The sequence below is a fragment of the Coturnix japonica genome, chromosome 2 (genome assembly GCF_001577835.2).
Source record: "Coturnix japonica isolate 7356 chromosome 2, Coturnix japonica 2.1, whole genome shotgun sequence".
NCBI classification, from domain to species: domain Eukaryota; kingdom Metazoa; phylum Chordata; class Aves; order Galliformes; family Phasianidae; genus Coturnix; species Coturnix japonica.
Genome location: NC_029517.1, coordinates 65714475 through 65741975, shown reverse-complemented (window position 1 = coordinate 65741975; position 27501 = coordinate 65714475). Strand labels below are relative to the sequence as shown.

The window sequence follows — 27501 nt, the reverse complement described above, 5'->3', positions numbered from 1 at the left end:
ATTTATTTATTTATTTTCCTGAGAACAGAAGAAATTCTCCTTCACTTTTAGATAAAAAAAGGGGTGGGAATGGGCCTGCCTGAATTTGCATTGGCTTAGGTAAGAACATGAACATTGTAATGAAGTGCTTGGCTGTGATCTGTATGCTTTGGCCCAGCTCCTGTAGTTAAGCACAAACCACCAGATAGCATGCGAGACTGATTTCTAAGTTTCTGCCTCTCCAACCTTTTTTTTTTTTTTCAAACCTTGCACTTACTTCTGCTGTAGATCATTTCAAGGTGCACATGTGGAAATAAATTGTGTAAGTATGAAAATTCATCTACTGCAGCATCTCAAAGTAGGTCACTTTGGAAATTCACGGGAAATTTTTATTTGCGTAGATAACAAGATTTAAATTTTCAGGAAACCATGTGTGAGAAAAAAAACACACTCCAGCACACATCAGTAACTTGGATTTCTGTGTACTGGTGAAAACAAGATGATGATTTTAGTTTTATCAAGGGCAAACTGTACCTAAATCTGCAATTTTCCTATCCCTTGTGTAGAACGGCAGTGATCTTTAGGAGTCACCATTTGGCTCAAGGTTTTTAAGTGAAAGGTTTTCTTTGTCAATGCTGCCTTGGTTCATCTTATGAATAGGATTCATGAATCGTGGTCTTCCTTGTATCCAGAGAATGAAAAGTGGATTAGATTTCTGTATCCCTACAGGCCTGTGCGATAGAGTGCTGACACCAGGAATACAAGGAAGTACAGCTTTTGTCAGGATAAAAAATACTCTTTTGCCCACATTAGAACAGTTGTATGCATGTAATCACAAACATTCCTCTTTTATTTTTTATTTTACTTCTTTTTTAATCTGGAAGGATGCTCTAATAAAGTCCAGGCAATAATGTGTCCTGCCAAACTTGAGAGAAGGGTATGGTTGACCCTCGATGCTCTTCCTTTTTCTTCCCTGGCAAAAGACTCACTCAAAGTCTAGGGTAAGGCCTGCTTATTACAGGCCTACTAGTGACAGTACTGGCCTCAAGCTGGTTGTGTTGACATTTGTAGAGCAGTAAAAGTGCTGTGTTGAATAAACATCAATAGGTGGCAGGTTGAATGTGGGAGCATTTATTTGAGATTAGTGATGGATAACTGCATGTCACAGATGCAAACATAATAGAAATAAATAATTTTTTGCTCCTCTTCACCTCTAGTAAACTGTGGAGAAGATAATTCCATTCTTTTCTCTTACTTTTCTAACTTAGTCCTGTTTTTCACAGAGCCTTTTGGTCTTCATGTTGCAGATAAAACAATGTGATTTTAGGTGAATTTTGAATTGCTTTCTTTTATACAATCTGCTGTGGAATCAGACAGAAAAACAATAACAGCTCTTTAGTAACATAGCAGAACTTCACTAGAATATAGCTTAAGCCCCCAAATACCTAATTATTTAAGTGACACTGTAATATATATTTTTCTTTTCCTGGAATAATGTCATTTATAAAATGCTGATTTTCTATGTTATCCTGCTAAAATCTGTAGTATAATCAAGTCAGAGCCAGTGAGATGTGGTACGTGAATGTCATAATGGCAGTTTCACAGTTATTTGTAATTTGTATGTCTATGAAACTGTCCATCCCTTAATTTGGCAACGGACAACTCAACAACTCATTATCACATATACTCGTAAACAGGGTACTTGACTAGTTTCCTTTTTTCCTTGCAGAATAAATGTTAAATAAGTAGAACTGTATTTGTGTGTAGTAGACAGAGTAAAAATGAATCAGAACTGAAGTCTGGTCCAGGATGGTCATACTTTACAGGATATATGTATAATTGCCTTCTTTTTCCATCCAGGAAAAAAGGAACACTTGTGTCCGGGAACCTTGCTCTGTTTAAAAATCTGCAGATGTTATTGGGAATTTGAGTGATAAACCTGCCCCAAGATCAAAATTCACAGTATATTGTAATGTCTATTCATGCTAGATAATGTGTTAGTATTATGGACAGTAAGGTAAAAATTTTAATAAGGTTCCAAAATCATATCATAGAAGAAATGAGTTACTTTGACTTTTATTATGAGTAAAATAGAGTTCACCTGGCAATTTGAATATATAGAAACAGTTCAGCACGTCTATTAGCAGAATTAGAAAGCCAGGTTCAGTACAGACCAAGATATGATATTGATCACATTTTTTCATTTTAAAATGTCTTTCATAACTCAGAAAGAAAACAACGGCTCTGCACTACAAAAAATAATCTGTATGTCAGAGTGTTTCTTTTGTATTTATTTATCTTTATACTTTAAAATGACATTCTCTGAAATGTTGATAAAAGAAACAAAGAAGCATTCCATGTCTCACTGTTGTTTTGTTGTTGTTTGTTTATTTGTCTTGAAAGATCCTATGGAATTTGAGGAGCAAATCCTGTATGATAAAATGATGAAGCTTCTAGATGAGGCAAGCGAGATAATGGACTCCCAAGGTAAATCTATCTATCTATCTGTCTGTCTATCTATCTGTCTATCTGTCTGTCTATCTATCTATCTATCTATCTATCTATCTATCTATCTATCTATCTATCTAAAATATCATTTGAATAAAGGAATACAGGAATAAAGGAAAAGAAATTTCTCTTGAGACTGAATGAGAAGGGGAGAGTGGTAAGTTCATCAGAAGGAAAGAAGGGACAGTGATTTCACTGTTAGGTTGTAAGATCTCATCCCCCAAATGCTTTTGTTTTGAGTCCCATTTATGTGGTTTTAAGCATATCTTAGGCGGTGTGCTTTCTTTGTGTTACTTCACTACTGCTAGATTCCACAGGAAGGAAGACAGGAAAAGTCCTTGCCTATGTGCTTAAAGCTAGAAATCCAGGTCTTTTTTTAAGCCCATAAATAAGTAGGGTATTCTTTGTACTGTATGGTACTTCCTCTAATATTTCTGTTATATCCAAAGCCTACTTTGTGAGAGGGATAGAGCAGGCTGTTAGCTACAGCACTGGAGATTCAGGAACTTGTTTTCCGACTAGTTGGTAAGTCAGTTTATTCTAGAAGAGGCAAACTTTTCATTTGCCTACGGTTGCAAAATCCCTTGATTTGGCATTAATCAGTAATATATTTTAAACTCATTTTGTCTTATTTTAAATGTAAGGAAAATAAAGTACAAACAGCACATTCATGCATGTAGCTTAAGCTTAAATCTTTAACATGTTATTAGCAAGTCATGGACTGATGCATGTTAATTTAGAGCACCACATTGCTGAGAGAGCTTATAACAGTGCTGCAGGATGTGTGTTGCTTTTGTCTTACAACAACAACAATGTTGTTGTATTTGAAAGTACTTGGCTGTGGTGAAGTCAGTGTTAATTCTGTGGGAAAGATGGATGTGTGGAGTCTACCTGTAATACTTACACTGTCTCCTTCTACCAATATTTATGGCATTTCATGGTCTTCCATAGCCTTATACTCCAAATATCCCTGCGTGATTTAGGAAAATGTCTTGGTATCATTTACAGGCCAACTGTGGGTGAATGTTGCACTCTGTCCTGCCTGAATTTATTACTAAGGTTCTTTCTCGCTTTGGTGAATATAACTCTGAGAAGAGTAGAATTTTCGTGAGGAAATGAGGCTTATTCAGTCTTCACCTCTGTGTATTTGTATGAAGCTGTATTTATTTCTGCCTCTCTGAATCTCACTTTAAATTTTAGAACCTGTGTTCCTCCTCTGAAACCCCTTTTTTAGGGTCCGAGTTCCCTACCAGTTTTATGAAAGTGGGCAGCTGAGCAAAGCAGACTAGTCTTCACTGAGAGAAAAGCTAATATGAGAATTTGACCCTAATTAGACATCTAAAAAATTGTAGAAAACTACGTTTCATTTAATTCCACTCTTATAGAAAGGCTTCTTTTTTTCCATTTGACCACTGAACTGAAAAATCACGTAGTCATACAGTCCTAATTAATAGATGATTCCCAAAGGAAAAGAAAGTACATGGCTCTCAGAACTTATATCATTGCATATTTAAAGCATTTTGTCACTGAATAATCTGTTGGTCACTCTTGTGGTACATATTAAACCATATTATAATCAACCTAAAATGCTGGTTGTCTGCTTTTTAGAGAAAATGTAGACTGCATTTTTTACCTAGGAATAAAATCTGTCAAACAGTATAAAATGATGATTCATGCATGTCTAAATAATGCCAGGTGCCATAGAATAGAAAACATTTTATTACATTTTCCTTTGAAAACAACAGAAAAAATCAAAGCAAAATGTTTTGCAGGAACTTAGCTGTTTGATAAATGAGCCTTTGGTATGTTTTCTTTTTATTAAATAGCATTCTGGAAACAAGCAACCTGAATGCATTTTCCTTGTGGAGTTTATAGGTGTTTTATGCATTCAGACTTGTGTTGAGGTGTAGTAAGTTGGTGAACCTGTCCTTTCAGTGTCCCAACTCAGAATGCAAACCACTGCTATCCGATGGACATATGCAGGAGTAAATGAAGATAAAAGCAGCCAAGCTAATACTGGATAGACTGCTTGTCAGTGTTTTACGGGCTGAATTACATCATAGCATCTACAAACAAAGCCTTAGTGAAATAGAAGAACTGATATACATTCTACTGAAGGTATGACTTGTGCTATTAAATACAGTCAAGGCAGTGAGAAGATTGACACAGTTGCTAACATCTCAAAGAATCCAGTTTTTTAATTAGTTTATCAACCTATCAATGATCTTCATTTCAAATTTTCATCCATTTCCTTCTGTACATATAAATTAGTAATATTATTAACAGTGGCTGATTTGGTCAGTAAGGAGGCAGAGACTTTCTTTTGGTCAAGCTTTGTACAGAGGCAGCAGCTAGAGCCTCTAACAGCACAGTACTGGGTCAATTCAGATCTAGAGCAATGTGTTGGTGACCAAGTTTCAGAGGTTCCTTTGTAGAGCAGTGTGGAAGGAGCTACCAACTGAACAACCACATTGTCTCCTTGTTTCCAGCTCAATTTTTGCAGAGGTGCTTAAATCATATGTGTCTTTCCATCAAATAATTTTCAAATCTGAGCCATAATTTATGTTTGTATTTCTAGCAGTTATCTCTCTTGGCAAGGCTTTAGAAAATGTTCTCTCTCTTCTTTAGTTCTTTTTCCACAAAACAGACAGTAATAAGCCCAGTGTCTTCCACCAAAACTAAATTCACTTGATACAATTCCTCACAACAGTGATTAACACCAAAAGAGGCTATGTTGATGAGTTGCTGCATGGTTGCTTTTGGAGACTGAATGCTTTTCTTCCTTTTTATTTATTTATTTATTTATTTATTTATTTATTTATTTATTTATTTATTTTTAATATATAAAGACTCTCTGTCAATACCCAGCAAATCTGAAAGGGGAATGCATTGTCCTCCCAGGGTGTAAACTTGCACTGCTCCTGTGAATGCAGTAAGGCAACTGATTTATACCAGCTGAGCATATGGCCCGTTGTGTCAACACAGTATGGAACAGGCAATACTGCATCCACTGCTGTTGGCAGTGTTTTTGTTCCCAGTGCTTCCTGATTTTTTTTTTTCTTTTCTGTTCTAATCAAACCCTTAATGTAACAGTAAATTTAAATGTAAACATCACTTTGTTTTTTTGCAGTTAATAGTTGTAGGTCAAATCACTTTTCATTAGGCTTGTAAGATGCTACATGAAGAGATTCTGTGTACCCTAAGGTAATGGTTTGGGTTGTTTGTATCTACTGTACACTTCCCCCAACATGATTTTGAATTTCTATCCTGTTGTAATAAAATAAAAAGAAACAACTACTTCCTGTGTGTTGGTGGCACTGAGGTGATTTCAGTGCTCAGAAGACTCAACAATTAAAGTCATTAAACAATGAGTAGTGCACAAGACTGAAAATTTTAATAGCCTTAGCTTTATCTTTCCTTTTCTGGTCTTCATTAAAGAATGAAGGACGTCAAAGCAGAGGGAGAAATAGGTCTTTTAACTGCTTTCATGTCTTAGAATAGGGAAAATGGGAGGCAAATAACTAGATATGTCATTTTGTTGTAGAGAAAGGCAAGAAGAACTATAAAAACATGCTCTTGTACACAGAAATATGAAGTCCGATGTGGACAACCTGATATCTGTCATATCTTTGTGATCCTGATATGGAGAAATGAGCAAAAATAATTGTCTTTATTATCTATGAGCCCAACTAATGTTTGTACTGCAGCACATATCAGTGAGAAGATGTGTTTTTAAGTAACGTTGAATTGGAGTGGAAAAAGGAAAGTTTATCCGTAAGGTCAGCTTTCTGAATGAGATGTTTTTTCTTTAATGTACGTATAGCACTTACCCTTTTGTTCTGCATATATCATGGCAGTAAAATTAATGGAATGACGTGGGTGACAGCAGAACCGAACCCAATTAATTAGGTGGGAGCTGTGTGAACACACCTGGGGGAGGAATCTGATCCTTCAGGGTGAGTGGGAGGAAGATGAAATGCTCGGTGTGGCTCCGCCTAAGCCTCTCTTCCAATTGCAGTTATCCCTAATCTTCCCAAGGAATGAAAACCAAAGTCACTCCAAATCAAAAACTTGTTTATGGGTGAGTGAAGTGACCATGGGCTTCCAGAATATGCATTTTGAGCTTCTTAAGGAACAAGCCGTTCCTGTATGCTGACTTTGCTCTTAAGGATAGTTTTCCTGGTAATGGTACTTGGAATCTGCCACCTGTTTTATATTTACTTATTTCTTTTAATTTTGCGATATGAATAGCTGTCTTTGAATTCTGGTAGACATTGCAACCAAGAAGTACTAATGAATGTATGAAATTTAATTTGCTAAGAGAGATTCTACCACTTTTGTTTCAAGCAGCCTTCGTCACCAGTGAAGATTTCTCAGACTCCGTGATGCCTGTCAGCTTCAGTAAGACACGTGACCTTCACAGGGAGCTTGAAGATGAAGTGATTCCTTCATATATCGAACAGTTTGAGAGAGATGTTCAGGATGACATAATTATGTTTGGCAGCTTTTCACTGGAACAGGTCAGATTTAAGAACTATGGGATAATTTTATCACTGTCTTCATAACATGATGATGGCTTGTTGACCTTGTACACTCCAATTCTATTTCACTGCCCAATGATACATATATTGGAGGGGAAAAGATAACCCATTTTATTGGCTTGCTCCATGTCACTGGAACTTTGCTTAGCTAATAGCAGAGTCTTTGTCTCTATTTCAATGTGAGTAAAAATAGATTGCTCTTATTGCTCCTTTCCTAAATAGTGGGGTGTTCCTTACTTCTCTGCAGTAAGTATTGCAATTGAGTTTCAGTCAAGAGCCTATGCTTAGGACATCTCTCTCTGACAAATTTAACAGGGGCTTATTCATCTATCAACAAGGAAGTTCAGATTGGAATCCAGGAAGGATTTATGTAGCAATATTTATTGTAGAGAGGCTACAATTATTCCCAGTTTATAAATCTGTTGTGTTTTTTCAGAGTGCCAAGGCTTCCTGTGGTTTTCTTTTTGTTATTTCATAGTCTGAAGAGACACGGTTGGGTTCATGTTGACAAAGACACAAGTTTTCAGGGCTGAAATGATACTTGTGGGCACCTAACTACCATTTGTCCCTATGAAAAATCTCATAGCAAGGCTAGGGGACAGGAAAAGAGATTAATTGATGAATCTATCATTTTTAATTAGCAACATGAGAGCAGCACACTGGCTCTGATGGGCTTAAAATAGGTTATCCAGTGACTAATGGTGAACTAAGCTTTCTTTTATTTTCGGAGAAAGTTTTTAGAATTTTTTGCACTGCAGGATTAAGCCTCATCATTGCCTTGCTGACATTTGTTGGGACACAGTTCCCTTCCTTTCCTTCTGAACGTAGTCACTGGGGGAAATGTTTAGACACACTTAATTCATTTTTGACTTCTTTTGCTTGAAAAAAAAAAAAAAAGAAAAAAGAAAAAAGAAAGAAAATCCTTATTTAAAGTAATTGAGCTAGTCTATTATCAGGATAGGTTCTGTAATTGCAGATGGGTACTCAGTGCTTTATGCTGCATAGAAAAGATTGTGAAGGGACTGTTTTCCGTCACTTATTCCTACAAATCTCTGACTTCAGCTGTCCAAGTCCTGTTCAGGAATTCAGTCATAATGGTGTGGTACAAGTTGTCACTTCCTCATTGCACAATACTCAGTATTACAGGAGGATCACTATAAAATCTATATTGGCTTCTACCTCATTGGTTTATGTACCCATCCTTCTCTTGAAAGCAAACCAAAAACACAAGATGACATTGGAAACAGAGGTTACAAAAATGCACGTCTTATGTCATACTGGTATTCCAATGCATGTAGCATAAATGTGAACGCTCTCTGGTTTTTAATGTGCCTTCTGTCCATGATGTGTGGATCAACCTTTGTGGTACTGCAGTGCTGATTACTTTGTGTAGCAGTTTCAAGATTGGTGTTGGAGTGCTGTCCTATTCTTTAGAATCTGCCACTGATGTCTTTGGGACAGTTCCAATTTTTGCTGCTTGATTGTACGTTTATTGGTTTGAAAAAGTCTTTAATTCACTCTGTGGTATTTACTTTGTATTGAGGAAAAAAATCCTTCCCTTCCATCTGCAGGTTTAGTGAGTAACAGATGTACTTTAGCCAGCATAATTTATGATTAGTTAATTTAATCTGCCACAATGACATAAAGTGAGCCTGAAACAAGCTTCTATCAATTTTGCAGTTAGAGGTAACATAATATTTTCAAATGTCTACCAAACTGAGTAATTAACCCTCAGGCTGAGTGAAGGAGTCTAATAGACATCTCTCACATTCCTTTGCTTTGACAAAATGAAAACAAGACAAGGGAGCCCAAGGGTTAAAAATAACAAATGATAGTTTACAGTGCATGAGAATGGATTTATAACTGAGGTTCAGAAGCACACCTGAGTTGACTCTGCTTCTTTTTAGGCTGCCAAAAAGTCTCCAATGAGGCATTTGTTTTGCACTAGAGCTTTGCTGGCAGCACTGGCACGAGGACTCTAGTTCGTAGTTCAGTATTCTCCTCCACTGCTTTTAGCTTCATGGTAAATGGGTGGCTTTTATTTAAACAGAAGCTCAGTGTGTGAGATCATCATGATTAAATGTTTTTGAAACAGCTGATGCATTTTCTGTAGGGGGATGAAAAAGGTTCTTGCAAGATTTTAGCTCTGAAACTCTAAGCTAAGTCTTCACATTACGTTCACATTCTGTTTTGTGAACGTAAAAGCTGATAGCTGAGGTCAACAAGAAAAAAACAAGGGGAGATCCAATAGTTTGTTGTAAAGAAACATTAAGCAGATATCAATATTTGATTAACAAACACATTGAAGTATATTAGATCCTGAATGCAGTTCTGTTTCCTGCGGCCTACATCATAGCAGATTTCAAGAGCCTCAGTGACATTTGCTTTTAATAAAGAAAAATGAACAGTATTAAAAGAAAATCATAATCTTGGGACTGTGTTCCAGGTGCAACCAAAGCAGGCTATGAATTACCATCTGTAATGAGATAATGGAGGGATACATGCTTATGGGCGGAACCCGATTTACAGAGCATAGAAATATACAGAGGAGAGACCTGATATAATACTGGCTGCACGTGTTTGATTAAAGAAAAGATGTTTTCAAAAGATGCGAGACTGCTGAGGATGTAGCAAAAGCTAGAGATTAGGGTGAGATTGTATTTGATGACAACACAGTCTTGCCAATGCTCAATTCAAATGTCATGGGAAAGTACCAGTTGTAGGATTTTAAGCTGTTTCTGAGTAGAGACAATAAAAGTGACTACTTGAGCTTACGTGAGTTTTCTTACAAGCTAACGAGTGGGGAAATTATAAGGACCAATACTTCCTTAGCCAACAAGAATTCCTGCTTGTCCATCATCTTCCTGTGTCTTGCTCAGTGTCCTTGACTAAGTATACTTTGTTCTCAAACTCTGTCTTTCTCTGTAGAATTCAGAAGCTGCATTTAATACCCTGTGCTGGCATAACATCTTGCAGGACCTGATCATTACAGCCATATAGTCAGTTTTGATACATATCTTCAATTGAAAATAATGAAGAACCTCTGAAAGCAAGTGCAAGTTTTACTCTTTGGTACCAGGAGTTGAATGGTAGGAAATGAGATATTTGTTGCAGGATGGATAATAGTATGATGTTGCCTTTCACTGAGAGATTTACCTTTTGGTTAAAAAACGGTTAATGCCTCTGGGCCTTAGACCTAATATTCTTACAGGGCTAATGTCATCATCTTTACCCTGTCATGTAGATCAATTTATATAATGATGGGATGATTAGTTTTCCATTGGTTAATGGTGTATATGTGAATAAATTTGGTACTGTGAAAGGCAATGATATATCTTCCCTCTAACAAATTCAGTGGAATAAGGCCTCAGTCATATAAAACACAAACACACATCTACTTGCATGTTCTATACCCTTGGATAACACTGTCATTTGTATCCCAGTGGTATCTACAGACCTCCCACTCATTAAAGCTGTAGCTTGTTAAGTGTTGTACCATCCTGTACGATCATCTGTGTGTATATGATGCTTGTGTGAATATACACACCTAAAAGCAATGTGGAATTGAAATCTGACTTTTCTGCACTGAAACCTGCCTTCTCCTTTTTGACATTTGCCAAGATTTTATACTGCTGTGATGTTCAAATTAGTCATTTCTTTAGTTTTATTGAGAATTGTAGGTTAAAAATACTAATGTTTCATTTACATCACACCTGAAAGGTGAGCTACTTTGCTTTAGATAAGCTACTTATGCGCTACTCTCATCTGAGTTTCAAAGATTCTCCCTGGTCTGTTAAAATCATAGAATCATAGAATCATAGAATGGCCTGGGTTGAAAAGGGCCTCAAAGATCATCCAGGTTCAACAACCCTGCCATGGCCAGAGTTGCCAACCACTAGACTGCCCAGAGTTACATCCAGCCTTCCCTTGAATGCTTCCAGGGATGGGGCATCCACAACCTCTCTGGGCAACCTATTCCAGTGCTTCACCATCTACAGATATAATAATGATTTCCATTTCATTTATGTGAAATAGTAGGAAAAGTGTGTATCTCCATTTTACTGAGGAAGAAGAAAGGCACAGGTAGTCTAAAATCTACACCCATCAGAAGTGCTTAACACTTTGTCTCAGAGTATATCATTAGGATATGCTCATCACACTCATAATAGTCCTGCTAGGTAGACTGCTTTAGGTCTGCAAGAAAAGCATATTACTAATATCTAAGCTTGAGGAGAAAAGCACAAGGTGACCTTCTCAGAGCCTCGGATATTAGGTTGATTGAATTGGACTTTATATTTTCTTATTGCCTTGTGAGAGTCTAAGACCACCAGCTATGGGTCAGCACTCACAGGGCAGACTTGAAGCCAAACCATATACATAGCCATGGGACTTCTTCACAATGGCAATCTGACATTACTAAATACCTTATTTTTTTCAGTCAGGCTCACTCCTGCTTCTTTATCAGGAAGCCTGGGAGCATTCCAAAGTTCCAAGGCTCCTCTCTATTGCTTCTGAATACTCAGAATTACAGATATCTTCTTCTGGAGTCAGAGAGGATGGAAGGGGAAGGATGGAAATGAACCTCAACAGAAGCACATCTCCACAAAAGATGTTTTACATGTTTGTCAAGGACCTGATACTGTGCTGTCAGGAAACCCGCAACATTGATACAGCAGCTCTTTTTAATTGCAGTTCTCTTTTGATAGTTTTGTTCAGGAGTTATATTAATTTTAAGTCAAGTAAATAATAAGATAGCAGTAATGAAAGTCATTCTGAAAATATTTTATATTTCACTGAAAAGGATTTCATTTCTTTTTTACTGTGTTCTTTTAGTTAATTTATTAATTAAGATCAGAAGGAAAATTTAGTAACAAAAACAATTCTTGATATTCTATTGAGTTGGAACAATGAACTGTGCAGCTACTGTAATTGATGATACTGCATTTGCTGCTGCTTGAGGTAATCTGACTGGTCAGCTCTCTGGCTCATTATCCTAATATAGTCTCAAGTAAGGAAGTCCATTTCTATGGTTCAGTAGACAGAGGCTACTGGAAAGATTTGTCAAAGAGTATTGGTGACTGCTAAGTCCAACTGAAGTTTAAGTGACTACATCAAATACTGGCACCTGTTAAAAGAAGTGAAGGAATGAAATATTGAAATAACACTATTGATGCACAGAGGCACAAGCCTGAAAAAATGAATAGAATGAAAAAAAAATATATAAAAATCGCTTATGTATATTTTCCATTTTTTTTTTCCCCCAGAGAAGTTTTATTTGTATTTTTAGTAAAAATAAATAAATAAATTTAAATAAATAAGTAAATAAATCTGTACTCCCAGCTGTAGTTAAGGGGTAGCTAAGACTAACTTTTATGACAGGAGATTCCTCTGAAGAGCTGATAGACTTCGCAAGTCTTGCTGAACTACAAAGGAATTAATTGGTCTACATACTGTGCAGTTTTCCTTTTGTGGTTTTACATTGGAGTTGAATTTGCTGAGATAAATCTGTACTTTTGAGCTTTGCTTCACGGAATAGAATAATTCAGAAGGGAGAAGACCTATGTTGTAGACCCTTAGAATGGACACATGTTTTGGAACTAATGGTTAGAATGAGAACATATACTAAAATGAATACATTCAATGATGTTTTTCATAGCATTACACTGTTGTGCATGGTAGCATTTGAGGAACAGGTCAGACCAGCAGAGCTTAAATTGCAGCTGAAAATGTTTACTGACTGCACGTTTTACTTAAAGTAGAAAAGAAATAGAACAAGATGGGGGCTTACAGGATGAGACCTGTTCTCTATAGAGAAAAATTTCTAGACATTTCAACTTGTAATTTTCAATGTTTTATTTAAGGTACTTATATGGTAAAGTGTGCCTAAATTATCTCCATTGCTGTACTTTTCATATACTAATGGTTGGTGAATGTTTCTTAATTGCAAAGTGTTCAGCTGTATCGGCAGGCTTGAAATAGAAGATGACGTAAAAGCCAATATAAAGGGAAATTATTGAATAAAACTGAAGATTATGCTTTTAGATTGCAGTTACGCAGGCAAATTTGTGAGGCAGTGCTGTGTTGTCATATGGAAAAAGGAACAGGACTGAGAAAGATGTGGACTGTAACCTAAGACCTAAACATCAGTTTTTATGGGGTTGTAACAAGCAAATTTGTTACTATGACTCAGTTTTGCCTATCTGCAAAACAGACCTAAAAATAGATACTGGCTTTAGGGAAAAATGAGAGAATTAAAAGAGTAAAATTTCATGAGGGACTTTGAAAAGTCTATAGAAATAATAAAAACATTCTGTGCTGAAATTAACAAACATTTTTAAATTAAGGAAGAATGGGGAGGGGGGTTGGAGGGAGGGGCGGAAACCACAAAAAAGCCTCAGTATTTCCAACCAGTATTTCCTTTCAGTTTCTCCTTCCATCGCTCATGTCATAGTTTGCTGCTGGTATCCAGAAAGTAGAGAAGTAAAACCTGGATTTGCTACTTAGCTTATATTCACTCTTTCCTTCCCCTTCCCCTTTCCCTTCCCCTTTCCCTTCCTCTTTCCCTTTCCCTTTCCCTTTCCCTTCCCCTTCCCCTTCCCCTTTCCTTTTCCTTTTTTTCCTTTTTTAACATTAACTACCCATTTTAGATTAAACAGTTCACATAGTTCACTTGGTTTCCACTGGCATTGCTTGTGCTAAATGAATTGGTACTGTACAGAATATATTGCCTAACAGTGGTTAACATCTTCCACTATATCTTGATATTTAATCTAAGATTACTCAGAACTTCTTAGTAGCTGCTTATTTCTAGGCTCATCTGAAGACATCTGAACTAGCAGAGCTTTCACAGGGGTAGCATATTTATGCTTAAAGTCTCTTCATCAATTGCAAGAGCCACTGCAGCACTGTACATTTTCAGTGCTCTGCTATGGTTGTCAGACACTCTGATAAATGGCCTTGCATACACTTGTGACACACTGTAGATTTTGATGAGGACATCAAAGCTTTATGACCTTGATGCTATATCTTCTCAACTGTGAAATGAGAAGCATTTGAAGGAATATCTAGTGGTCCCGTAGAAACTACAGGTGGCCTCTCTGTGTACGGCATGACAGAAATGAGAAGGGCAAGTCCTCCCTTGTGAGGCCAGAGAGGGAAAATCTTTATTTTGCAGGAGCTGGGTAGCTCTGCAGCAGAGAACCCTCCAAGGTTTTCTTGGAGCGTCTTAAGAGAAGTGACTCAAGTTCTTTAATTTCTTTTGTATTGTTTGTCTTGGATCAAAAATGTGCATGAAAACATCTGAATTTTATGGAAATTCAGGGATTTGTTTAGCATATTTACTTTACAACCAGTGTTTAACTTTCTGTAGTTGTTCGAAATTCGTGCCTTGAATGTAATACTTAACATTTTACAAAATTTCTAGCTCTGCAACAGTATGCGGCCTTTCTGTGTTAATTGACAGCTCAGTCTTCACTGCTGAAAGGTTATTAGAGATAATGCAAAGCTTTACAAATTTATTGAAACGATCAGCCTATAATGTCACTAAATTTATCCATATTACTCAGCGTAAAAAGGATGGAGCAAGACTAAACTAAATCTCACTTTGTGCTCTTCAGGATCAATTCTGAAAGAGCGTGAGTTTTTGTTTTTTTTCCTAGATGTTACAAATGTCTCAATTGCCTATGTTTTAAATGTTATGCTCATAAACAGTAAATTAGTTTAATTTTTTCTTTGGAGGGAAAGTCATTGCAAGAGGTTTGCTTTTTCTTTTTTCCCTTTTAAAAACCTGACTGAGAGTTCGTGGCAAGTTTTTGGCAGAGTGCACCATGAATAATGCTACCATGTACACAGGATTTTGACACAACTTTAAACGTGGTTTGTAGCCATCTCCCAAACAACGTCAATCACATTCCAGTATGTGCAGCTCTCCGGGCAGGCACTGTCCAGCTGCTAGAAGTGCAATCAAGCCATTTATCTCTCAGTGCCTATTTTTCTTGTGATCTCTTTGCTTGTAACACAGAGAAGATACATCACTCAAAATCTCACATTGTGCAGATTTTAACGTATCTTGAAAATTCTTTCTTGATCTCAAATGGTTCTGTGCTATGCATTGCACTAGATCTTGAAAATTCGTGCAAATGAACTTCCTCACAGCATCTGGAATGTGGAGGAGGAGAGCTGGGTGGCACTGGTGGGATTAGTGGCGTGGTGTTTGTTTCTAGTCCTGAAAACTGGTTGCAAGGTGAGCTCAAGCAAGTCACTCACACCTTGTTTCTTCCACATGTGAAAATGAGGAAGACAGGAATTCACTGCAAAATGTTTTGGGATGACCAGATGGAAACTGAGAAGAACTTTTGTTTGGGTGTTTATAGCTGGAATGTCAGCCCTTTGGGCTTGTTTCTACCTGCGCTGTGATGTGCTGATAGTAAGGGATTTCTCAAGGAGAGGGATGAAGGTGAAATGCTGGGATTCCCTGTATGTGGGATACCTGTGGGAAGTGGGAGTTGCTGGAGATCCTACTTAGTAGTGTCCTCACACATCCTCTGCTGTACCCGTCTAGTGGGGAGGGAGGTGAGCCCTCACAGCTCTCTCCTCACAAGTAATGCTTATCTCATCAGGGCAAAGTTCCACTGGCTGCTTCAAATCATGACAAGGCGAATGCTTAGCAGAAGTTTGCAATAGCAGTACTAGGAATGCACTGAAAGGAAAGGGTAAATATTTTATGGCATGACTTAGTTGAATGATAGAATACCAATCATGTTTTGCTTAGAAGCTTGTTGAATTTTGTGGAGTTTCTCTTAAATGAATAGGGTGTCTTTGGAAGAGGTTTTTTGGATTTTCTTCCAAATTGAAAATTGTTTCAGGAATCAAAACTTGCCATTTGTGAAATAGTTTCACAATGAAAATTGTCAGTCAGCACTGATTAATAGTATTGAGTCAGGTTCTTGTTTTTGCCTACTGTAGAAACAATACTTACCATTGTTTGTCTCAATGCTGAGCCCAAACTGAAATACTTTGTTCTGTTACTGGTCTTGATCATACTGTCTGAAATCAGCAGATGAGACATTCACATAATTAAACCTCCAGATAACCAATGAGGAAACTGGGAAAAACCTACAAAGAAGAGGACTCTGCAGCTAAAGTGCTGCCTGGTATCAGGATAGGAAATAGGATAAAGCAGTGCTATGATTGAGCCCTTCTGTCCTCAAGCAATGCCCCGCTTTCTCCATTACACCTCTTGTGAGCTCTAAAGGATATTCTGTGGTTCCCAGATTTTAGTCACTTTCTGAAGGGGCCCCTAAATGTCTGCGTCGACATGAAGTGAAACCACATTTCATGCCTTCTTGTTGGGAACGCCCATTGCCAACAATGGGTCATTTTTACAGTCTAGACAATGCGGGTGTCATGATGAGAAACGGGCTTAGTTATGTGCGCGATGGTATATGCCATTGAGAAAAGGCTCTTGAGTTTATTCCTGTAAATCTCTGATTCAAGGGGTATTGCGGCAATGATTAAACCACATTTAAAAAAAAATTACATGGGCTGCTCTGCTTTTGAAAACTTACACATTTTTTCCTCTATTAAATTGCTTCCTGGTGATGGAAATGTCTAGATGTATTTTTTTTTCTTCTTCTACTGCATCTACTTTCCTTTAGCTTGCACACCCTTGAGGTAATTAGTGTAGGTTAAAATTTACATAACTGACTTTGGGGTTTTGCAAATAGGAAAGATGGAAATTTATTCAAGGTGGTGAATAATTCATTTTAAAGCAAGTTTCCTGTTTTTTTTTTTGTTTTTTTTTTTTTTTTTAATCACATTGAAGATGTATTACAGACTCTTAGAGGTTTTCTGAAAAGGACCCTAAGCACTGAATTTTTGATATATTTTATTTCTTAGTGTAGGTAAAGAAATATTAACCATGACTCATTGCACTCTTCCTGTTCAATAAGATTTGAATAAACTTAACAAATTTATTAGGTAGATGATAGAGCTTTTTAAAAATTATCATGACACACTGTGACAAATATTTTACTAGGATCCGGAAGAAATAGCTTTAACTCATATTCCCACTGTCACTTCAGAGGCAGAGAGATGGAAAACAGTGTAGTTCATACAGAGAACCTCGATTCATATTTTCTTTTGAATATTCATTATTTAATTAAGATTAGAAAGATAAACAAGGGGATTGGATAGCTATGGGGATCTGGTAATATAATCAATTTTTAAAAGAAGTCTATTCCTACTCAGCATAAACTGAGACTGGCATCATCTGGAAGATGTTGTCCTTTCAAAGATACTTGATATTTTAGGTGAAACAAGTTTTCTGTGTCTTCTTACTTATATATCTAAATAATTACCTCAAAACTGTCTGTCCCTGGCATTCCTAAGAGCTTTAACTAGGAGATAAATTATGAACTAAGCCTTTCTCTCACCTTCTTCACTAACTTTTGATTTAACTTGCTTCAGTCCAAAATTTTAAACACTCCTCCCATCTGCCACCAAACTCTGATTGGAAGCATTTACCATTAACCGTTCTTGAGGACATTGAGCACTGTTGCTGAGTGCACTTTCAAATGCCCCAGCTGTGGTAGCCCAGACTGCCCTCACCAGAAAGCTCCAAACTCTACTAGATCAGAGTCAGGACTGGAGCCAGCTCCCAGCCCTTCCCAAATGGCGTAGGTGGTGATTCACTGAGCTGCAGAAAAACTCAACACCAGCATTTGTGGGGGTGGGAGAAAACACAGGGCCTAGTCCCTGTTCTGGAGGTTTGTGATGAACTTGAGCCAGAAGTCATCCAAGAGCTTCATGCTGGACAGCTGTAATCAACCTGCTGGGGGAGATGATTGCTTATCTAAGTTAGTCTCCCATGTGTTGCAACATCCAAAAATATCAGTTCCTCTTACCCAATACCCTAAAAACAGCAGCAATGATACAGGGCCTCAAGTTTCAGTGCAGGGCGAGCTGTGGGCTCTCCAGTATTTTGTGAGTAATTGTTTTGTATGTTACATCTTGTTATGCATGTACAAGCAAACTTACATATGCATATATGTATGCGTATGTATCTGTGACAGTTTTTACTGCAAAAAAAAGTATTGGGGGACACTACACTGTGCAAATGCACATTGTACAGATGAAGCTTTTAAGGGAAGATTAGAATGTGGTTTCCCTTAGAATTAATGTAGTATATGTATGCAAAAGTATACAAGAAAAGAAAAGGAAAACTTAATGGAATGAAGTAGTGATAGCTCAAATTCCTAACTGCTTTTGAAAAGCTTCAACCAGAAGACTTAAGGCAAAACTCTGGAAAATTGTTTATTTATGGCTTTTACTTCCATGATTTTTCTGTATATTTGGAAAAAGAATTATTATTATTGTTATCATTTGCTTGTAGGACTCAAAGGAAGCCTCCCATCACAACAAAAAAAAATTGCAAGCCAGGATTCATAGGCTCTTTCAAAGGTAGGTCAGATAAGGGCTACTTTGTACTTCCATCTAATGTGCTTTCCTTCCAAAGGTCTTTCAGTGCTTTACAGATATTAATGAATGGAACCTCTCCCATACGAAAGACCTCAGGCCTAAAAAAATTGAGCCTGTTCTTCTGAAAGAAACCTCTGTTTTGGTTACCTCCATTTTCAGATACCCTGCTTGGTCTGCGATTTTTAAGTGCTATACACAGTGCACTTCAAAAGGTGACCAAATGGCTTCTCCCAGTGCCCTTCATCCCTGCCTCTGAGTAAGCCCCAGAGATTGAAGGAAATATGAATTGGAGCAATGTTTTCCTGATCAAGCTAAGCATGACCTTCAGATAAATACATGTGTCAAATTACCTGTAAAGAAATGAATGGAGGAAATAAATAACCCTCATGGATATAGCTAAGGAAGCTCTGTTTACTGTGACAGCTGATGAGCATGCTGGAGAACACAAAAGAGGCCTAACTTGACTGACTAAATTATGCTCTTGAATCTAATATTCAGTGAAAAGGGAGAAAGGAAGAAAACGGTACAACCCAAAAAGAGATCAAATGCGGTTATTTAAATGTTTGATGTTCAGTAATGGAAAGTGTTTACCTTCATAATTGTGTATTAGCAGCTAATAAAGGCAATAGATACAGTAGTTTAAAAGTAATAAAATCAACAACAAAGTGTATTTAATTTTAAATTGAATTGCAAGCAAATGGGCATCCTAATGAACCTCTGTGTCAATGCAGCTCTAACCAAATTAAATGAAATAATTTCCATCGTGAGAAGCTAAATAAGTACGAAGTTACAAACAGATGATTCTTCCTGAGGAGAAAAGTTAACTTCTTGGATGTTTCAGCTCTAGGAATTCTAGCTAATCACATTCAAGGATTATCTTCTGTTCCTTCCATTTAGCGAAACTTAACCCAAGTCTACTTGAATGCATCTCAAGGAGAAAACATGTAAAGATGATTGACCATGCATTTCTTGTGTTCAGTCCCGAAGATCATGGTTTCTTGTCCTTACTTTTGATCAGTCCTGGCTTAGTCAAAATTCTCAGCTATGTTATTGGCACAAACATCTATGCAGACCTTCCAGCTAATTCAGCTGTTGCCTGTGCATTTATGTGATTCAGTTCTTCTGGTAGAGAAATGTGGAAAACAATTTAGCTCTGTGCCAGTGGTAATTTTACTGATGAAAATGGATATCTATGTTTCTAAAATAATATTTTTTTAAAAGGCATAGGGAAAGTCTGAGTAGAAAATGGGTGGAAGCAGTGTATCAAGAACTTGGAGAAAGCTTCTGAAGAGTGGAATTCAAACTGTTCTAAGTAGCACATGTACACAAAGCTGGGATGTTTAGCATGATTACCAAATCACTGAAGATAGTTCTTAATAAAAGACCATCTTTTATATAGATGGTATGTATAAAGACTAATCCTACTTCTAACATTATCATCTAGCCTGCAAAAGTGGGAACAGGAATGTAGATGCTGAAACTGAAGTTTCCAAATCCAGACAGAAAATACTGAATGGGAATAGTCCAGAAGTGCAGCCAGGCAAAATCTTGTTGTGATATTTTCTTCTTTATGAACATCAGCTTTCACCTCTTTCTTTTGATAATGACTAAAAACTTTGCTGCCATATGGGCTGGCAGCCCAAAAGGGCTTGTCCCCTGGTTTTCTACATTGTCTTTATGTCCAAGCTAATCCTGAATTCCAGTTGTACCTAGTATGGTGATTTCTCCTTAGCTTTTCAAGACTCCTCTTGGCATGTTGCAGGCAGCTCCTGTTGCTGGCTGTGGGACACAAACTGCCTGCTCATCCTCCAGCTTCTGAGAGCTTAGGGACATTCCTTTTTAGATACAAGTACAGAGTAGGGACAGAAGAATTGATCCTAGTTCTGGGTCTGTTGAGAGTTGAATGGAATTGCCAAAGCACAAAGGTTTTGTAGGGCCTATTGTAAACGACTCAGTTGTGTGTTTGCTCCTGCTGTGCACTAGAAAACAGGGCTTTTCTCATAGGTTCCAATACCTTTCTTGCATCCTATGCATTAAGTAATGTAGTGCTGGGGTGTCTGGTGAAGGTCTGTACTTATGCTATTTCCTGGAGTTCTGTACTGATATAGGGACCATTCCTAAACAAGAATTCTTTGTGGAGGTATAATTATCCCAAAAGTTACTTTAACAAAAAGTTAACATATGAGTGCCAAAGAAGGTTTAATGGTTCACATACAGCTGAAAAGCTGTGCATGCATATGTATATATAATACACATACATATATGTATGCATACATATATTAGTTACATAAATAATGCTAATTTAAATTAGATTTAGTAAAAATATAAGACACATCTAAAAGTACAAGACTGTTTCAGAACAAAAATAATAGATTAAACTTATAAAGGCAACCTCTTTCCCAGGGGACTGATGATGCTCAAAAATGTGTTCCAAAGATGTCCATCAGTCCTGAAAAGCATCAACAAAGGCAATGGGTTCCCACTTTAAACATAGTTAATTTAGAATCCAGGCCCAAAAGTTCCTTTGTGTCAGCCTGTGGCACAGAATGACAAGTAATGTGCATATTACCAAAGCTGTGACTGCTGTTTTCCTATGCTACTTCTTGAAGCCTAGCCATTTCTCCATGTAGCACACTGTTGTTTCCCCTGGGTGCCCTGCAGGGCTTATGATATATTCAAGGAAAACATCAAACTGCAATATAGTTCCAATGGCAAGCATTTCTCCTGCCTGCACTGCAGATAATTCCTTTTCAGCTCTTCTTCCCTTTTCCCTTTGTAACTGTTGCAGAGAGGGAAGCCAGTCATTGGCAGCAGAGGTGAATGGATGTGGAGAAGTTCCAAGCAGCTCTGGTAACCTTGCAGGCATGAGTACTGGATTAAAAGGAGCAGCCGAACTTTGTGCAAAGGTGAGGTCCTCCATGAGTACTCTTTTACTGATGTGAACTGCTAAATGACTAGATTGATTGTATTGCATTAGTCTCTCTCTGTATTTTTTCCTTTCATAGTTTAAGAGGATAGAATTTAGCAGGTTTGAAAATATGCTTTCCAGCAGTAGTAACTATACGCTTAAAGAGAATGTCTAAAGCTATTAATGATGAATCATTTGGGCATGGCAAGAGTTCTTCAAAACAGTTTGTCAGCGCTGGCCAAGCAAAGTCTTTCAGCAGGAGATGAGACAGCTATGCCACCATGCAAATGAGACAGGCTTGAAATATGATGAATCTTCTATCTCCTTTTCCTACTCGACTGACACTCGCTTTGAGGAAGGTTGTAAATGCAAGAGAGATTGTGGTATAATTCCTCAGACTGGCGTTTCTGCCCCCCAGTCACTATTCGATTATCTTCCAAATTGCTGTGTTTCAGAGAGATAAAGATTTTTTATGGCTTGCTGACTTGAAACAACCAGAAGAGCCAGAAAAGAGATGGCTAACCGGCCATGCATAGTAATTCCATTGGTAAATGACAAAATCTTTGTTTGTATGACATTTCCAAAATTACTACAGAAGATGAATCTAAAATACAAAATGTCACATTTGGCATGCAAGACTATCACAATATATTTCAGTATAAAATTCATAGAGGCGTTTAATTTAGAATGTGTTTAATAACGAAGTCTGCCTGCATCAGTAATCCTGCCTTGAGGTTTAAAAAGATTGTCTTATTTATTCACATAATGTTAATTTTTTTTATATATGATTTAGAAACCAAAAATATTAAGGTTAAATCTTCATTGTTAATTAAGATTTTCTAATTAAGCTGAAAATAATTGTCATTCAGATTAGTTGTTAAGTATGGTTTGTGTTGAAAAACAAAAGAAGTTTAACAAATTCAGCTGTTTATTTAACTGCTTCATTTAATTCCAGAAGCTTTCTATCTATATGGAAATATGGTATCTCTTCCAAAATAAATCCAAGGCAGGATTAAGGAAGAGATTATTAGCTACTGTAGGTTTAAATTGCAAGACTACTAAACCCAGTAGTCAAGGTAGCCATTTGATTCTAAAATGTGGCACGGGTTCTTGTATCACATTACATTAAAAGGAGATGACTCTTGGACTAACATTTTCTCAAAATAATGAGAGAAATGGATATCTTACTGGGGAAAATCACTGCTCATTTGAAGCACTAGATAGTTGTTGTAGAAGCCATTTAATCTATTGAAGTCAACAAAGGAGCTAAAAAGGAACTCCTTAATTACATGCTTGTACCTGTAGGTTGTATTTGGGCAGCACTGATGTGCCTCCTGTCCTAGTGGGACGGACCCTACACCTTCACACAGGTGAACCTTGCAGGCATCAAGGTGCTTTCCTCTGCCAGCCTCCATGCTACAAGCTGAGTGTAAAAGAAAAGCACTGAAAAGTCATTTCAGATATGCAACGTGTTTATTCTATGCTAAATATTCTGTAACTTAGACAACATCTTGTCAGCAGAAAGCAGCTGTTGGATTCTTTGTATGGTCTTGGAAAAAATGTACCTGTAGGGAGTGGTTGTTACACTCTACATGCATTGCACTTTGATTACCATTCATAAGAGAATCTGATTATATGATAATCAGAAGGCAAAAGGATATTCTGCTTATTACACAGCACTAATAGCCTTGGCAATGCTAATAATTAGTGCAAGAACATGGCCTGCCTTGTCTCTCCATGCTTGCAGCCTGCAAGATCATGTTTTGTGCTTGTCTTACAAAGCGTAATGTATCTTTGAAGATGTTGCTTTCCAGTGAATTCTGCCTTACAGTTGCAGACTACTTGTTTCTGGTGCCATACTTCAACAGCTCCACCTTCCCCTTAAGGACACTGAACATTTTATTAGCAGCGTTTATATTATTTTTTTTTTAATCTGTCATCTCTGTGACTTTTGCCCTCACTATTTGCAAATCCTATGTTAGCAATAGGTAATTGCAGGCTGAAGAAGAAGTGTACTTGCGGTAGTTGTTTTCTTGAAGAAATTTGTTCTGGCTAATTGTATGGTTAACATCAACCCAACCCATGTCAGTAACTCAGAGCTTTCTCCTTAGGTTGACTGCTCCAAGACACCGCAGCCGATAGAAGTTCACATCAAGTGCCTGAGGGGAGTCAAAGATAAAGTCCCCAAAGGCCATTATACCCTGAAACTTTCTGTTCTCAGCTGCCTTGGTGGTGGCTTGCTGCAGTGGCCCAAACAGAAGGAGGAGCCTTGGGCCAGAACTACTTTACCTGTTAGTCATGATGGAAACTTCTACAATGCTGAAATGTACTTCGGACAAAGTATCCAGGCGGTAAGCAACACTTCTTAAATATGCTGTCTTTGCTTTGAAAGTTAAAACACATCCTCTCATTCTCCTTCAGGCTTATATATTTAATGCATTCCATCATGTTCATAATTTATTTAATAATTTAAGGTGCAATTTAGGAAGGTGCAATTTTTTTTCCCCTAGGTTAACCCTCATCACTCACTCTAAAAGTGCCAAATATACAGTACATCATGTAGTATTGTCAGCTAATTTTAAATTTTACTTTTATTCTCTCTTATCTATGCAGCTTGTCAGCTATGTAATTTGATTTCAGTAAAGTAGCTTTAGAATAATAAATGAACGAGTGGGTGTATATAAACACATGAATGCCCAAATCCTTCTGTGAGTTTTTAGCTCCATTGACCCCTATTTGCCAAAAAAGCAGCATTTGGATTATTTTGGAAGGAGCCCAAATACTTGAGGCTCTATTCTGTCTTTTGCGACTGAGGCACACATATTTTCCTGCCTAAGCATGCTGTGCATGGCAGGATTGTTGTGTGTCAGTTGCTCACTCTTGTAGCTAATGCCTAGTGCTGGTTGAAGCATTGGTCTCAGTTAAACTCTCTGGCACAGAAAAGCTTCTTTACAATTTGAAAAACAACCCTGATTTCTCTCAATGTCCTTTTTTGTTATGAGACATTGGCAGAATGGAAAGGACAGCTTTTCCATTTTCAATTACTATTAATTTTACTGTACAACCTGACTGGCAGTTATCTTTCCTCCACCCCTTCCATTCTGCTAAGCACTGTGTAGATACAGAAAAAACAGGAAGACAATCCCAATCTCTTTCAGATAAATAATTTTCATGTGTAGCACTGATGCTTTGAATTATTTGTCGATATGTCATTTCATCTGTTGGGTTTGTGATATGGAAACTGCTACTAACTCACTACTTCTGCTTCTTAATTGTTTATCATTTGTAATAGAAAATGAACAGCGTGTCTATAAATACAGCTGTTGACATGAAAATAATTACTTGTATAAAGAAGGAAATTGTGGATGTGAATCTTACGTGATGTTAAAACAAATGCATATAGTCTGTCAGAGAAATCACTGATGCCAAGTTGAGATTCCTCTCTAACTGAGCTATCCACAACCTTGAACAAGAAGTATTGTCTTCCCAGATTTCACTAGAAGGAAAAGACTAAAGGCAGTACTACAGAATGACTATGCCATGCCCCACCTCTTGTCATCAGCACTGTTCTTCTCCTGGGTCCTGCCTGCTGCTTTGCTCCCCTGTGGGTAATGTCCCTCATTCAAAACTTCATGGCTCTGTTCTCACAACTAAGTGAGAGCTAGTTCAGATCGACCTGTCTTTTGTCCAGCAGCTCCTCAGTGCAAAGGAATGCCTGACACAGATTTCTGAAGAGTGTGTGCAGTCCACACTCTTTCTGTGAGTCTCTGATGAATTTTGTGGACTTCTCAAAAACTGCATACAGGTGAATACTTCATCCAAAGGTCTGACAGAAATGTTTGGTTCTAGCATTTTTTCCACAATTTTCTCTTTGAATCTCACACAGGCCATTTAATTAACTTCTAGTCCTGTTAAAATGCAGGACCAGTTGATCCCCTGTTGATTTTCTGTCTTCATTACTGTACAGTGGACAGGAAAAGATTAATGTTCTAATTTAAAAGAAGCTCTTTTATCCACTTATTCTGAAGGTATAGGCACTGTATCCCAATCACTTCTACCTTTCTGCTCTTCTGCTATTACCACACAATCTTAAGGTATGTTTCAGAAAAAACCCTTAAGATCTGTGTTGAGATGAGGCAAATTTCAGGCTGCAGCCAATTAAAATATACTACAAAAATTAGTGCAAGTAGTGAGGTCTTATTGGTGAGATCCAGATAGGGATCTGGACTTGATTGCAACCATGTATACAGCTCTGCTTCCCTGGGATGTATTACAGGGGGAAATGCAAGAGCTCACATATATAGAATAAGCTTTTGTTTTCATTGGCTGGAATAGTGATAGAAGTTCAGTGTAAACATGGTGAAAAGGAAGACATGCATGCTCGATATTGAAGGAAAAGCACAGTTTTAACTAATATATTAGAGAAATTGTTCCAGAACACTACATCCTTCCAAAAATAATAACCCTGTCATGTCGGCAAAGTTGGTGTCAGCATGGGTTACCTGCTGCGTACAGAAAGTGCTGGTCATGTAAGTTAGATCTGCCTCAGGGCTAGTCTGACTTGCGCACCCGACCTTTCAAGAATGTTTTTTGTTCATTAATCAATGTTCTTTGCTCCAGCTTGCCAGCTCCCTTTCCTTCACTGTCCTCCTTTCTAGTTTGTCAACCTACCTCCCCTAATAACCTCTGCCTGCATACTAGACAGTGGCTCCTAATAGCTCCAGTTGAATTTTATTTGGTTTTCAGTAAGGCCAGATGGTCATTTGAGGTTTTTCTTTACTTCTCCCACCTCCCCCCCAAGTTAAATTATGCTGTACAAAACATATATGAGCACTTTGGATAGGCATAAAGTATAACTGCTGTTTCAAATAGCTACATCTTTTCAGGAATAGCACCAAACAGCATCATCTGAAGGGGACTTGTTTTAGTGTTTCAAAGACATTTTTATATAATAATTTATGCAAAGGGACTGTAGACTTTCAGGGAGTTAATGCTGTCTGGTTTAGGTGAAACAGGTCTCTGGGGAGACCCGATAGCAGCCTTTTGAAATCTAAAGGGAGGCTATAAGAAAGAAACAGACAGACCCTTTAGCAGGCCGTGTTGTGACAGGACAAAGGAAAATGGTTTTAAAGTAAAAGAGGGGAGATTTAGATTGAAGATAAGGAAAACATTTTTTACATTTTTTAAAGGTAGTAAGGCACCAGAACAGGTTTCCCAGAGAGGTGGTGAATGTCCCATCCCTGGAGACTTTCCAGATCATGCTGGACAGAGCCCTGAGAAACCTGATGGAACTGTAGGTGTGTTCATTGCAGGGGATTTGAACTAGATGACATTTAAGGGTTTCTTCTACTATGAGAAGTGAATTTTAAGGCACATGTCTCTATTTCAAATATTTGCATATTTTTAAATTAAAATAAAAGCAATTCAGGAAACCTTCCCAGGAAAATATTGCAAGTTAGAAAACGAATTTTTGTTCAGGTAGGAAATTTTCACCTGCTATGAATAACATTTGAAGTCAATGAGACTGCATGCAAATGGCATTTAGAAAATGTTCTTTAAGCTACTCAGTCACCTGGGATATCAGTTGAGCACCAATGAAGCGAATCAGAGAATCACAAACTGATTGAGGTGGGAAGGGACCTCTGGAGGGCATCTGGTTCGTTCCCATCTCAAGCAGGGCCACATAGAAGCATGCATGTGTAGCAGCAAGGCCAGTTGAATTGGTGCTGGGCTCCCCAGCCTGCCTTTTGGCTCTAGTTCCATTGCATCTATGTGGCAGAGGCCATTCTTTTGTGCCAGCCTACCAGATTTGGTTTCTCAACAAAAAAAATGCGAGCTGCAGGAGTCTGTCAGTACTGGAGCAACATGTTTTCCCTGATGTACCTGGAAGTGAAGATGGCACTAAATCAGTTCATACACATATTGAGTTAGAGTTGGTGACAGAACAATTCAGAGATCTGTAGATTTTTAAGGAGTATATCAGTTGGTTATTATTTATGTACCAGTGTGGCAAGGTACGAGCAATATTATAACAGTAGCTGGGTACCATTTTGTTTTACTTGAGGGAAATTCAGTATGAATAAAACA

General features: G+C 37.6%; 1 protein-coding gene across 2 annotated transcripts in view; it reads left to right on the top strand.

The window, feature by feature from the left end:
• The window catches only part of OFCC1 (orofacial cleft 1 candidate 1), a 177832-nt gene that overhangs the window by 31478 nt on the left and 118853 nt on the right, over nucleotides 1–27501 (top strand). For both annotated transcript variants that reach the window (XM_015854505.2, XM_032442494.1), the window contains 5 exons: nucleotides 2383–2466; nucleotides 6838–7007; nucleotides 18421–18488; nucleotides 21295–21412; nucleotides 23526–23765. In XM_015854505.2, the coding sequence (XP_015709991.2) occupies nucleotides 2383–2466; nucleotides 6838–7007; nucleotides 18421–18488; nucleotides 21295–21412; nucleotides 23526–23765 (680 nt within the window). The remainder of the gene's footprint in view (nucleotides 1–2382; nucleotides 2467–6837; nucleotides 7008–18420; nucleotides 18489–21294; nucleotides 21413–23525; nucleotides 23766–27501) is intronic.